Here is a 13,135-nt window from a genome sequence, read left to right as displayed (position 1 = left end):
CGCCATCCACACACACACACATTGACGTTTAGCGATTTCAACAGCAAAACCACTGAAATCTCAGCCAACCCTGAAAAGTCTCAGGCCCCGCCCCCCGCCCTCCTCATTGGCCGCACGCTTCCGACGCCGAAATAATTCGAACCGCGGCGGCTGGAGCGGTTGGCCGGGGCGGCCGTCCTTTTCGCGGAGTCCCGCCTCCCGGAGGCCTGGGTAGGCTGCCCGAGAGACAGCAGAGCTCGTCCTGGACAGCTCCGGCAGCCCCCAACAGAAAGACGTAAGAGGAGGAAAGGGCTCGGACATGGCGAGGAGGAGCGCTGCTGGCCCGTCTGCTACCGGGGATCGGTGATTTCCACACACACACACACCTCTCTCTCCCTCCCTCCCTCCCCCATACACGCACTCTCCACGCACAGAACCCAGAAACTGAGAGGCCTTAAAGATTACGCCGCCCGCTCCCCCCCCCCCCCACCCCACATCCATCTTTCACCAGAATCCAGGAAATCGATGGACTGAATGAAGACTGCCTACAACGCCTATAGATGCCTAACCAAAGATCTGGATGCCTGCGCCATGAACCCGGAGATGACAATGGACACGATTGGCAGCTTGCATGGCGGGGCCAGCCATGAGCAGGATCTGCTGAGCGGCCACAGCCCGCATCCCAGCCGGAGCGCCGCCAACCTCAGGCTCCACCAGGACCTGGCTTCCGCCTCCTCGCGCTCTGCCATGGTGTCCAGCATGGCTTCCATCCTCGACGGGGCCGGGGATTACCGTCCGGAGCTCTCGATCCCTCTCCATCACGCCATGAGCATGCCCTGTGACACTTCGCCTCCCGGGATGGGCATGAGTAGCACCTACACCACTTTAACGCCACTCCAGCCCCTGCCACCTATTTCCACCGTGTCCGACAAATTCCACCACCCGCACCATCACCCTCACCACCACCATCACCACCACCACCACCACCAGCGTCTTTCTGGCAATGTCAGTGGAAGTTTCACCCTCATGCGGGATGACAGAGGTTTACCAGCTATGAATAATCTTTACAGCCCCTACAAGGAAATGACTGGCATGGGGCAAAGTTTGTCCCCTTTAGCTGGCACTCCACTCGGGAATGGCTTAGGATCCATCCACAGCACCCAACAGAGCCTCCATAATTATGGACCGCCTGGTCATGACAAAATGCTTAGCCCAAACTTTGATGCCCACACTGCCATGCTGGCCAGGGGGGATCAGCATCTCTCCAGGAGTCTTGCCACCCCTCCTGCGACTATGATGTCGCACTTGAATGGTATACACCACCCTTCTCCCCCTGGCCACACACAGTCTCATGGGCCCATGCTGGCCTCCGGCCGAGAAAGGCCTCCTTCCTCCTCGGGATCTCAAATTAACAACTCTGGGCAGTTAGAGGAAATCAACACCAAAGAAGTGGCACAAAGGATCACCGCAGAGCTCAAGCGTTACAGCATTCCTCAGGCTATCTTTGCTCAGAGGGTGCTGTGTCGTTCACAGGGTACCCTTTCAGACCTTCTAAGAAATCCCAAACCTTGGAGTAAATTGAAATCTGGACGGGAGACCTTCAGGAGAATGTGGAAATGGCTGCAGGAACCTGAGTTCCAGCGAATGTCAGCCTTAAGGCTCGCAGGTAAGGTCAGGGACCAAAAACGGTATCACAGTGAATGAGAACATGTAAAGATAATAATGGAGACAAAGTACATCTAATGTTATTGTGCACGTCATAGCCATACTACTTATGTAGTTCCCTGCGAAATCATCTTCAGGTTTAAGTGCTGGCCTTGACTTTCCTGTTGCCTTCTTCCCCACTGAGTGGTTTTAGCTTAGCTTGGCATTTGGACTACTAGATGCTACTGGAATTTCTTCTTTTATGACTGTTGAAAGGGCATTGGCATCCTACTCTTCACATTTTGCAGGGGTCTTTGCCAACATCCAGAATTTTATTCTACAGATTCTATTTCACTGGCCAGGAATCTTCAAATAAAACAATGAGAAAAGCATTAGCCCCAGAAATAGAGCCCTAAAAAAAGAGACTTGTTCTTTTACCATATGTGTGTGTGTGTATATATATATATATATATTTTTTTTTTTTCTCATGAAATAATGCCTGATCATATGGTTTATTAGTCTGGAAGGCAATCATTATTGTATGCCAACTCTTGGGAAATTTCTTTGCCAAGATGTAGACTCACCACAGCTAAAAACTTTTTTTTTTTTTTTTGCTTTTCTTACTAACCTACGATCGTATTATAGAACTATTATCCCAATGAGTACATGATGTATTATGATGCATATGTTAGATTTTTAAAAAAAAAATTTTTTAAATCGTGTGTTGGCAGATTGAAAACAATTCTGATTAATAGTAGGAAGTGTAGTATATGAAAGCTCAAGTACTCTCCAACTGAGATATTGCTTTAAGTAGTTTAAAAACTCATTTTGCTAGGTCATTTGCACATAAGCGCAGATTTTTTTTTTTTGGTCTTGGTGGAGAGTAGGTAGCGTTGGTTGTTTGGTGTTTTGTGTTTTTTTTTTGTCTCAGAAAAGACAAGCAAAAGGACAATTGCTCTGGGTATAATTATTGTTCCAGTGCGGGATGCCTCCTCTAGCGGGCGGAAAAGTGAAGTACAGCGCTCTATTGTTCTAAGATTACTGGAATAAGTCGATTAAAGATTGCTATGTAGAAAATCGGAAATGAGAGCGTTAAGAAAATTAAATCTAGTTTAAGTAAACACAAGGAAATTGTGGTTTAATAAGGCTACACTTCTGTAATTGGCATACACCCGGATAAAGGAATCTTTAAAATGTAGCCATCGATGTTGTGCAGTGGATCTGTCTTTTGTTAGGAAAATCTTTGTTCTGAAACATTATTTACGGATGAAAATCAGAAATCCTGGTTCTTCTGTCTTTTCTTATATGTTTGAAGAATACTCAACTAATGGGGTGTATCAATATGTCACATAGTTTTCCTGCACTTTAGGTTCACAAATTTACAAGACGAAAAACAGATTAGTAATGAAATAAGCTCCTGTGGAATAAAAATGTTTCAAGTAACTGTGTGGTAACAGGGTCAAGTATAACAGATATATATAGCACACCTTCTCTTATATCTGTCACATTCCCCTGCACTCTAATTTAAATCTGAAGCAATTCCTCTTTGGTAGTATTGATTAGTGGAAGGTTTAAAAAAACACACCTTTCTTTAGAAAGCTTGTTTTAAAAAAATCCTTAAATCCTTCCTTGATTTGTTGGAATTTCTTGTTGTTGCCGCTACCATAGTCTCATTTTAGGGGGAATTTGTTGGGGGTAAATCTGCAGCAAGAGATTTCACTAGTATTTTTTTTTGGGGGGGGGGTAGGTGTGTGTGAGAAAGAATACTTTTTAAGATAAATCCATTTCTTCAATAATATTGTAGATCTTTTATATCGGGTCGCTGATGCAGATGTGCACTTGACATATGGTATTATTATTGTTTGCGGTATGGTAATACTGTACTAGCAACACGATGTCCCCTCCTCATTTAAATTCGAACGATTATTATTAGGCCTATCAATTAGATACTAAACATCAAACGGCATTCCACGACTGGCCAAGAGAAATGATTAGTATTTCTTGGATAGAAAGTCTTCCTCTTATCTGTGACTCGGAATTTTTTTCTCTGTGTTCTGATTTTCTATAATGGTATCCAAGGAGAGATGACGCTGTGCCTAATTAATATACATTAGGTGATTGGGAAACATATTTACATCAAAGGCTAGAGGTATTCATAGGTTCTGTGGCGGCAGCGAGAGACACAGTACTGCTATGCTCACATTTACATACGTGATGTCCTCAGCTTGTTGGTGGTGTCTTAAAGGTAAGGCAAAGAGCTCTTGCTTTTGGAACCTTTCATGTATTAAGTGGTGTTAAGGGGTGATTGCACGTCATCGCAAGGGGTTTGTTTGTCAGTGTTAGTCTCCTTTGGTAAAATATGCACAGTCTGGGATTTGGGTGAGTGGGTGAAGCTACATGGATAGAAAGCGAGCTGAAGCTATCTCCATGAATTATTGATAGAAATCTCTGCAGGGCCCAGAGCTGGAGATGTGGCAGCTTCACTTTCCTTGGGGTTAACCAGGCACAAGCTGGGTCTTTTGTTCTAAATCCTTTGCTGTAAATCACTGCTGCTGCCTCTTTCAGGAAGGCGCGCACGACCACCTTGTGATTTTCGTTTTTTTTTAACTGCAGTGGTTTTTTGGGGTGGTGGTTTTTTTGTGCTTTTTGTTTTTAGCTGATGGCCTTGTTTGGGCTTCAATTACTAGCAGAGGGCTGGCAAGCTAATTTTGTTCTGTGCTTCAAGACTATAAAAAATTCATAGTTTCTTCTCGCACAGTATGACACAGGGTTGTGTTTATCGTACTTGAATATTCTCATAGTCTGCTAGAAAATGCTTAGCTTTATACTTTAAAATCAGAAGCTAAAATGAAATATTCATGGCCTAGAGGGTTTTATGTATGTAGATTTGGCTGCATTTTATAATAGGGGGTTTTTTTTGTCTTTAATGTTTGTTACATTTCTTTGTAATTACCTAGTAAAATGAATACCAATTCAAATTCTAGAAGACAGTTGGGTTGTGAACTGTGGAAAATAACCCCTTTCAATGATCTAACACTCTACCCTTTTCACTTCCTAATAGTACTAATAATTATAGTCATTTTTCTATAATTATTAATTACTATTGCTACTGTTTTGTTGCATTAATAATCCTAAGAACATACTTGAACAAAGATTTTCTGCGATATTTCAGTTACAAAGACCCTCACAGTAAAATAGGCAAATAAGGTTTCATAATCAATACCCAAAATGTTCGAAGCATTTTACCAGGGGCCGCTGAAAAGTTCTCAGCCCAGCCAAGGAGAGAATGATGTGGAGTCGTGAAACTTCCAAGTTATTCTACACTTCTCTCGACGCGTATCATTGAAACGAAAAGTGTCAAGAAATGTGTGGAACAACAGGCAAGTTTCATGGCTCCACATCATTCTCTTCTGGGCTGGGCTGAGAACTTTTCAGGGGTCCCTGCAATTAAAATTATGTCGTTAAAGTGGCTAATTGCACTGAGTAACTTTTCTGGTAGCTGCGTGTGCTGAATAATGGAGAGCCCGGTGCAGATATGAAAGTATTTTGAGTCCTCGGTTACGTAGTACATTTATTAAATTGAATTCATTCAGTTCAACCTTTTTGCTTGTAACCTTAGTTTTTGACAAGTGCATTTATTTATTTTAACCCCCAATAAGCAATAAATAATGTCTCTGGCTTGCACTGTGACTTTTCTATTTTCTGTAACAAATTTTTGAATTCTTTTAGTTACAATATTATTGTTAAAGCGGAACCCTATGGGTTTCAGGCTGTATGTGGTGATAGAGGTGCCTTGCGTGAAAACTCTTTTGTTGTTGTTATATGCGCCTATTTTTATATTGTCTCCGATTCTTGTGGTATTTCATAATATTTCTGCCTTGTCCCCAACAAAGAACTATACCTAGCTGGCACCGTTTAATTCTTTATCTTTACCTCACAGTTAAGCATATTAGAAGGCAAAGAGAGAAACTTGTTACATATGTAAAAATTTCTCTCTTGACGACCTGATTCGATTGATGTTTGCGAATAGCTCAAGCCTGGCCTAGGCTTTTAAAATCCCTCGTGAATCAATAACACCTTTCTACTACGCATTAGTGATGGATCCTCGAGAACTGGCGAGTATAGAAAGACACCGTACTCATGTAAACAAACAGGAGATCAAGATTCCAAGCCAGAGGCGTCCGCGTTTTCATCTTTCTTCCAAACTTTTGCACGGGGTGTGGGTTGTGTGTCACTTTTCTGAAACAAATGTGTAGACGGAGGCAGATCGATGCTGATAATGTTTAGAAGATTAAAAGAGCATTAATGCTGGCAACCATAACGTAAACGTGTGGACCCAGATTCCATTGATCTGGAACCTGATCCAACCTGTTTCCAGTAAAGCTGATGGCGCTCTTTTCCCAGCACAGTGTGCTCCCCGTCGTCTCACCTGTCTCCGACTTTCTTATCATCTCTTTCCCTTTTGGGGTCCCGAGATAGCTTGAATTGACTGATTGTGAAGCTGATTGTGCAAGATGATGATTGCATGGCGCGTCACTGGGGTTTTTGCCTCTTTATTTGGGTATTTATTTATTTATATTTGACAAACACATTTTTTCCTTTCCATTGAAAGCGCACATAAAGAAAACCAAGAAAAAAAAAATCCTTCTCAGCCCATATTCACGTGGGATCTATAGGGGAGTAAAAGTCAGGGAGTGGGTCATTGGTATGGGCAGACTCGATGGGTTATGGCCCTTTTCTGCCGTCAATTTCTATGTTTCTATGTTTCTGTTGAGTAGTAAATTACCTATTTGTTAATTTGAAAAGCAAATATTGTATCTGATCGTTTGCTTGTCTATAGAACTGTCATTAAATTTGCAACTAAAGCAAGGGGCACACCATAACAAACCTATGAACTAGATTTGACAGACTCCAGAACGTGTTACTTATAATTAAGATGGATGCGGGTCTCGCAGTTGATATACCACCATTTTGTGTTGCAAACTAAGCAGTTTACATATTATATACAGGTACTTTCTAAAATAATGAGTTATAAGTTGCAAACCTGGTTATTTATGGATAAATATATATGAAGCTTTCCTCCATTTATTAAAATATAAAATTATATGATTCCGCACTTTTTAATGTTTCCGTTTCAGCAAAATGATCTATCGACCCCACCGAAGTACTGCAAGAGGTTTTGAGAAATCCTAGAAACACGGCCTCTACCGCTTTCTGATTTTTGTCCAACATGATTTGAAACGGTCAATAAATGAATTAGCAAGATTTGCTATAAGCAGAACTTTTTAAATTTCAAAACGTAAACCTTTTTTTTAAAAAATTAAATTATAGTAAGATTATCTGTGGAGGAGGAATCTGGAAGAAAGCACATCTTTAATAATAATCTGCTGTTTTAGCTAAAGAATGTTTACGTTGCATGCTTTCTATTTCTACCTAATTTGCTTTTTTCTACTGACTTTATCTGCTAAGCAAAAGCTTTGTCCCTTTTGACCTGGGACTGTTTGAGCCCTGCATAGTGTGGGACCGAATAGCTTTCGCCTCCGGTTTCTAAACAACTGCGGAGCTCAGTGCAGTGCAAGGCCCTCCCGCACCTACAGTCCAAGAATGCCTGTTTTTTTTCGATAGGTAAAGGTGAAAATGCAAGTTAGGAAGAGGCTACTGCCTGGAACAGTCCAGAAATGGTGGTGGGATCGGGGGTGGAAACTGGGAATGGTATCGTATTTGTAAAGCCCTAACCTTCGGTGAATTTCAGGCCCCTTTCAATTGGCCAGTTCTATTGGTCATCTCTTCAGTTTGAATTCAGGTAGACACCTTCAGGCTACTTATTTAATATATAATATATTTGCTGATTTATTATTTATTCTCATTTTAAAGCTGCGTGTATGCATTCACCATAGCTTGATGGGGAGGGGGAGGGAGCTGGGCAACCGGGAAGGAACGCCTGATTTGACAGTTTGTGCTTAGAATCAGGTTTAGCAAAGCCCAGTGTCTATTTTCAATGGAGAAAGCACCGACCTACAAAAAATGGTGTCGTTTTTTTGTGCAAATGAGCAAGGGTGATGCAAACCTCCTATAACCTATCAATCATAGGAAGTTTGGAGAAAATTGAGTCATTAACGTATTAAGAAGAATTTGTTTTATTTGCTCCCCAAATGAGAAAAAAGTCTTAAGCATTGGGGTTATTTTTTGGGGGGGGAGCAGGGTTATTTTAGAACTGCTGATTTGATTAAAAGAACCTCCATAACTTTTCACCCCAGGGGCATTGCTGAATTTTCAAGGTGCTTACTTTGAAAATTTGCCCTGGGGGAAAAAACTGCACACTTATACTGATAATTTATGCAGATACTTTTTCTGAGAAAAGAAAAAGAAAACATACACATAAATTATGAAAATTTAAAAGCATGCACTTAGGGCTCCTTTTACTAAGGTGCGCTAGCGTTTTTAGCACATGCAGGAAATTATCGCGCACTACGCTTCTAGAACTAACGCCAGCAATGTAGCGCTCTAGAACTAATGCGCGTTAAAGCCCTAGTGCACCTTAGTAAATGGAGCCCTTAGGGCCTGTTTTACGAAGCCGCACTAGATATTTAAAGGGCTTCGGGGCCGTTGCCGCGCAGCAGCCGCTAGCGTGGCTTCGTAAAACAAGGGATTCATTTCAAATACCAGCCAACAGGTGGGCTTTTCCCCTGGCAGGGGGGAAGAAATAGGTACTACCAGTGAGTGCTGAAAAGTTCTCAGCCCAACGAACCCACTTCCTAAATTCTAAGCATTATTTTGCCACTGTAGCTGAAAAAGTGTTATCTTTTTTTCCTGAAGCGCCAATTTGCAGAAATGAAATTCTCTGTTTTTTTTACATTGTTTCAGATCATTGATTGAGCCATATCCACTTCATTCTCTTCTTGGTTGGGCTGAGAACTTGTCAGCCCCCCATCTAAATGGCACCACCCTTTTTCTGTTATGTGAATATAGATCAGGTAGTTCTAAAAAATTTTAACTGCACAAAATTGTCCTCCCCATCACTGTTTCACATGAGCAGCAACAGATGATATCAGGCAATTAAAAATGTGTAGCATGCCCTGGATGAGTTAAAAGAGCATAGCACCTTCCTAGTACCTGGGCCATGTGCAAAGATTGCTTAAAGCAACAGTGCCCCCTTTTGGTCAAACTTGAATGAAGCTATAAGGTGACTTCTTTTCTCTGTTAAGTATTCTAGCCCGTTCTTTCATTTTCATGCTTCTTGTTTATGGATAGAATTTAAATGTAGCTCTCGGATTAGTCCAATTTGCAGACAAAACCTGGAGCCACTCTCTTTTCTGATTTAAATTGATGAGATGAGTAGTTTAGGATGTGCTAGGAGAAAGACTTCAACACAATTGGAATTAAAAAAAAAAGTTTAAAAAATGAAGCCAGAGGAAAATATAGAACTCCTACAAGGTTTGCGGAAAGACATTTAAATATTTTTTAGGGGGGGTTGTTTCAATGAGTTATTTCTGTTAATACATTACTTGGGGTGTGTTGTTGCACATGCATACACAACAGGTTGTGCAACTAAAAATCTTAAAATGTTGCTTTGAAGAGAGCAAGAGAGCTACTTTGATTTTTGAGCTTCATTTGGGTTAAAATGTATTTATTTATATTCCACAATTCTATGCGGATTACAAATTATTCCCTATCTGTCCTGGCGGGCTCACACTGTATCTAATGTACCTGGGGCACTGGGGAATTAAGTGAGTTGCCCAGGGTCACAAGGAGCAGTGTGGGATTTGAACCCACAACCCCAGGGTGCTGGGGCTGTAGCTCTAACCACTGCACCCTCCCCCCCCCCCCACCAAATGTAAAAGAAACAGAAGGCACTGTGAAGTCATGGAGCAGTCGTGAATATCTATTATAACACGGCCATGCATTGTTATTATTAAGCGTTTGTGTAGCACTTCCATTTGTACCTAGCGCTATCCATAGATATATAGAAACATTGAGTTATGTAATGACGGTGTTTCATGACAAATCACAATGCTTGATGACCCAAGGTCATTTTAAACCTTATGGGGCTCATTTTCAAAGCACTTAGACAAAGTACCATAGGTTTCTATGGTACCATAGGTTTCTATGGTAATTTGTGTGTCTAAGTGCTTTGAAAATGAACCCCTATATCTCCTGTGTCCAAAAACAATGTTAGGAAGATTGAAGTCTAACAATTTTCAGGCATACATTTGCACTTTGTCAACCCTCTCTTTGGAAAACTGGATGATTTGTGTGTCTGTTATTGTAAATCTGGTTGCATTTAAACAGTAGATAAATGGCAAGACTTTCAGAGGCACTGTACATAGTGTATTGTGAAAGAGTGAACTTTTTGTAATCAGAGACCGGAGTTACAGACTAGGGGGGGACACAGGTCAGGTAAGGCAGTTTACCAACCTTATCAGTCTGGTTAAAGTATACTGTAAAACGTTAACAGAAACCTAAGATTCCTTCATGATGGGAATCTATTATGGGTAACACATTTTAAGCTCTTATGTAATTGATTGCCTGATCGATTTATGATCTCCCTTAATAATTCTAAATATCTATAGATTTCAAACATTCTATAAGTACAGAACAGTAAAAGAAAAAAAAACAACTTACCTTCATCCTGAAGTGCAAAGAACCAAAATGTTCAATGAGATCTTTAGCGTAAGTCTGTACAGCCTGGTGTACTTAATGACTGATTAGCTGAGATAATCTTTAGCAGGTTTTAGGAGATTATACATGTTCTTATCTGAATTTGCAAGTTGTGTTATCATCTTAAAAATAAGCTTGTATTTCAAGGTTTTAGTAGTAATTTATCTTGGGGTGGGGGGTGGGGGGTTTCTCTCAACTCTTTTCTGTGTGTTCTGTCATGTAACCAGAGAGGGTGTGGAGCTAATATAATTTATAGGGGAATGGAATGGTAATGCCTTTGTTTCATTCAGCGGTAGAACATCTGACATCTTTTAGAGAAAGAAAATTCATATTTACTGAATTTTTGGTTTTGATGTTGTTATTGGAATGGTGTACAAAACTAATTCCGTTTCAATCATCTTTAATATCTGAGTTCTAGGAATTATGTTCTTATGGAAATATTTCTGTATATACAGTATTGTTGCTTGCATTTGTTTTGATAAGCCATATATCTTAGAATGATTCTGTTATTTGCCCAGATCTTATAGTGTTATAAGAAAACAAAGCAGGACATAATACAAGTGGGGAAGGGACTGTACACATCAACCTTTTGGGCAATTATAATTTATTGAAAATAATCATAAAAACATATCACATATATAAAATATGTGAAACACCAACCCCCCTCTTCTACTAAACCGCGCTAGCGGTTTTAGTGCAGGGAGCCGCGTTGAATGGCCCGCTCTGCTCCCGACGCTCATAGGAACTCAATGAGCGTCGGGAGCAGCATGGGCCATTCAGCGCTAAAAACGCTATAGCAGTTTAGTAGAAGAGGCCCCAAGTCTTATATAGAGTCTTTTCACTTATATCTTTGGACCAAAGATATATCACTTATATATATAAAGATATACCACTTATATCTTATATCACTTATATCCTATATAGCAGGGGTGTCCAACCTGCGGCCCCGTGAAGTATTTTGTGCGGCCCCGGTGCGGTAAGTGTTTTAGTGCACACTATATATATTAGCACGCACTAACCACGTGCTAAACGCTAACGCGTGCATGTTAGTCTATGGACGCGTTAGTGGTTAGCGCGTGTATATATTTAGTGTGTGCTAAAACACATAGCACACCTTAGTAAAACAGAAGGGTTGGTGTTTCACATATTTTATATATGTGTTATGTTTTTATGATTATTTTCAATAAATTATAATTGCCCAAAAGGTTGATGTGTACAGTCCCTTCCCCACTTGTTTTTTGTCCTGTTTTGCTTTGCGTGGGGTTGAGTTTTCCTGTTTTTTTTTGTGGCGTGTAGAAGAAAACAATGGTCCGATATTAGATAAGGAGAGACTGAGAGATTGAAAGCTAGGATTATCCCTTAGGATTACATTCCTAAAACAGGCTGTAAAAGAACATTAAAAGCAGACAGAAATGTCCAATAACTTTTGAACATTGTTAAAATTACATCCTTAATGTTAAAAAAGGAAGCCCAGCATTGTGAGCATCAGGATTGATCTGATTCCTTTTAGGATGATTACTGTTGCAATAAAAGGCAGATTTTGTTTTGGCTATAGATAGTCATTCCTTTCAGGTAATTCAATTATGCTTGTACTTGGTCCTGTGTAATCAAATATAGATGTTTTCTTCAAGAAGAAAAGAATTTTAAATGCAATTTGATGTTGAAGTTTGAGGGTATCTTGGGCTATTAGTAGTGGTAGAGTAGTAGTTCTAATATATCTTCCTGTCTGACAAATCACAGTCAGTACTGACTGATTTTAACACTATTAACTGGGGCCCCATAATAATAATTATTATTATTACATAGCAAGGGCTAAAAAGTGAATGTACCTGGTATCTTTACTCAAACTTGTACTCCTGCATCATCGTAGTAGTAGGAGTGGCAGCCTGGGTGCCATGTAAATTTTAGAGCTCATTCTGAGCTTAGCCTGTTAGAAAATCCGTTGTAAACACACATTCATTGATTTGCATTCGTCAAAGAGGAAAGTTAAACCAGTGAAAAGAAAAGCAGTTACCGCTTTATGCAAGGCCAGGGAAACCTTTTATATCGATCCTATCGATCCAACCTTTCCCTTTAAGAAAACCACACAGTTAAAGCCCCTTGCTCAATGGATTTTCCCTTCATGCTGGCCGGATTCCCTTTTATTGTTGTCATCTAGGATATCAGTGCATAAGACTTGAAATCCTAAGAAAACCAAACAGGAAATATGTGAGAATAAGTATTGTAAGCAGGGCCAGAACCTTGGAATAATTATCAACTCAATCTATGATTAATTGAACAAAATTCTGTTGTAATCTGGACATAAGTTTAGTTTTGCTATTTAATAACTTATTGCCCACTTAAATAGACAAAGGCATCTAATCAGTAGAATATAGGCATAGGAGGGAAGCCTTATTTCACCACATTCCAGTATTCGTGTATATGATTAAAGTGATCGTTTTTTCTTGTTCTTGTTTGGCATATATGACTTTCTTATTGTGCCCCTTTTGCTTGTAGAGCATTGTCTTAAGTACTTCTCGTTCTTCCTTCTGCATCTTTGGGAGAAATAAAGCTCTATAGCTCTGCATTATTGATTTGTTATTTGATCTGTGAGGAGGCCTGCCAGTTGCAGATTTGTGATAGAAGGAAAAAAAATATTAATGACCCTTAGGTGAGATAATGTGTTTATCTGTTTTGTGAGTTCAAAGGGCAGAGTTCAACTATGGTTCAGGTTAATTGAACACGAAGCAAAGATCTAATGGTAGCGATCCTTCTTAGGCAACAAACCTTGAACTGATGCTTTTGTCAGACAGAAGGTTTGTTCAGTAGCATACATACCATGCAAAGTGCAGAGTCAAAGCACAAAGTAAAATGC

The 13,135-nt window shown here is 40.3% G+C and overlaps 1 protein-coding gene across 1 annotated transcript in view; it reads left to right on the top strand.

The window, feature by feature from the left end:
* Positions 1-277: 277 nt before the first annotated feature.
* Positions 278-13,135, top strand: part of ONECUT2 (one cut homeobox 2) — an 81,769-nt gene continuing 68,911 nt past the window's right edge. The window contains exon 1 of the mRNA XM_033929222.1: positions 278-1,645. Within this exon, the coding sequence (XP_033785113.1) occupies positions 514-1,645 (1,132 nt within the window). The 5' untranslated portion in view covers positions 278-513. The remainder of the gene's footprint in view (positions 1,646-13,135) is intronic.

This window comes from Geotrypetes seraphini, chromosome 1 (genome assembly GCF_902459505.1).
Source record: "Geotrypetes seraphini chromosome 1, aGeoSer1.1, whole genome shotgun sequence".
NCBI lineage: Eukaryota > Metazoa > Chordata > Amphibia > Gymnophiona > Dermophiidae > Geotrypetes > Geotrypetes seraphini.
This window is presented reverse-complemented; position numbering and strand designations above follow the sequence as displayed.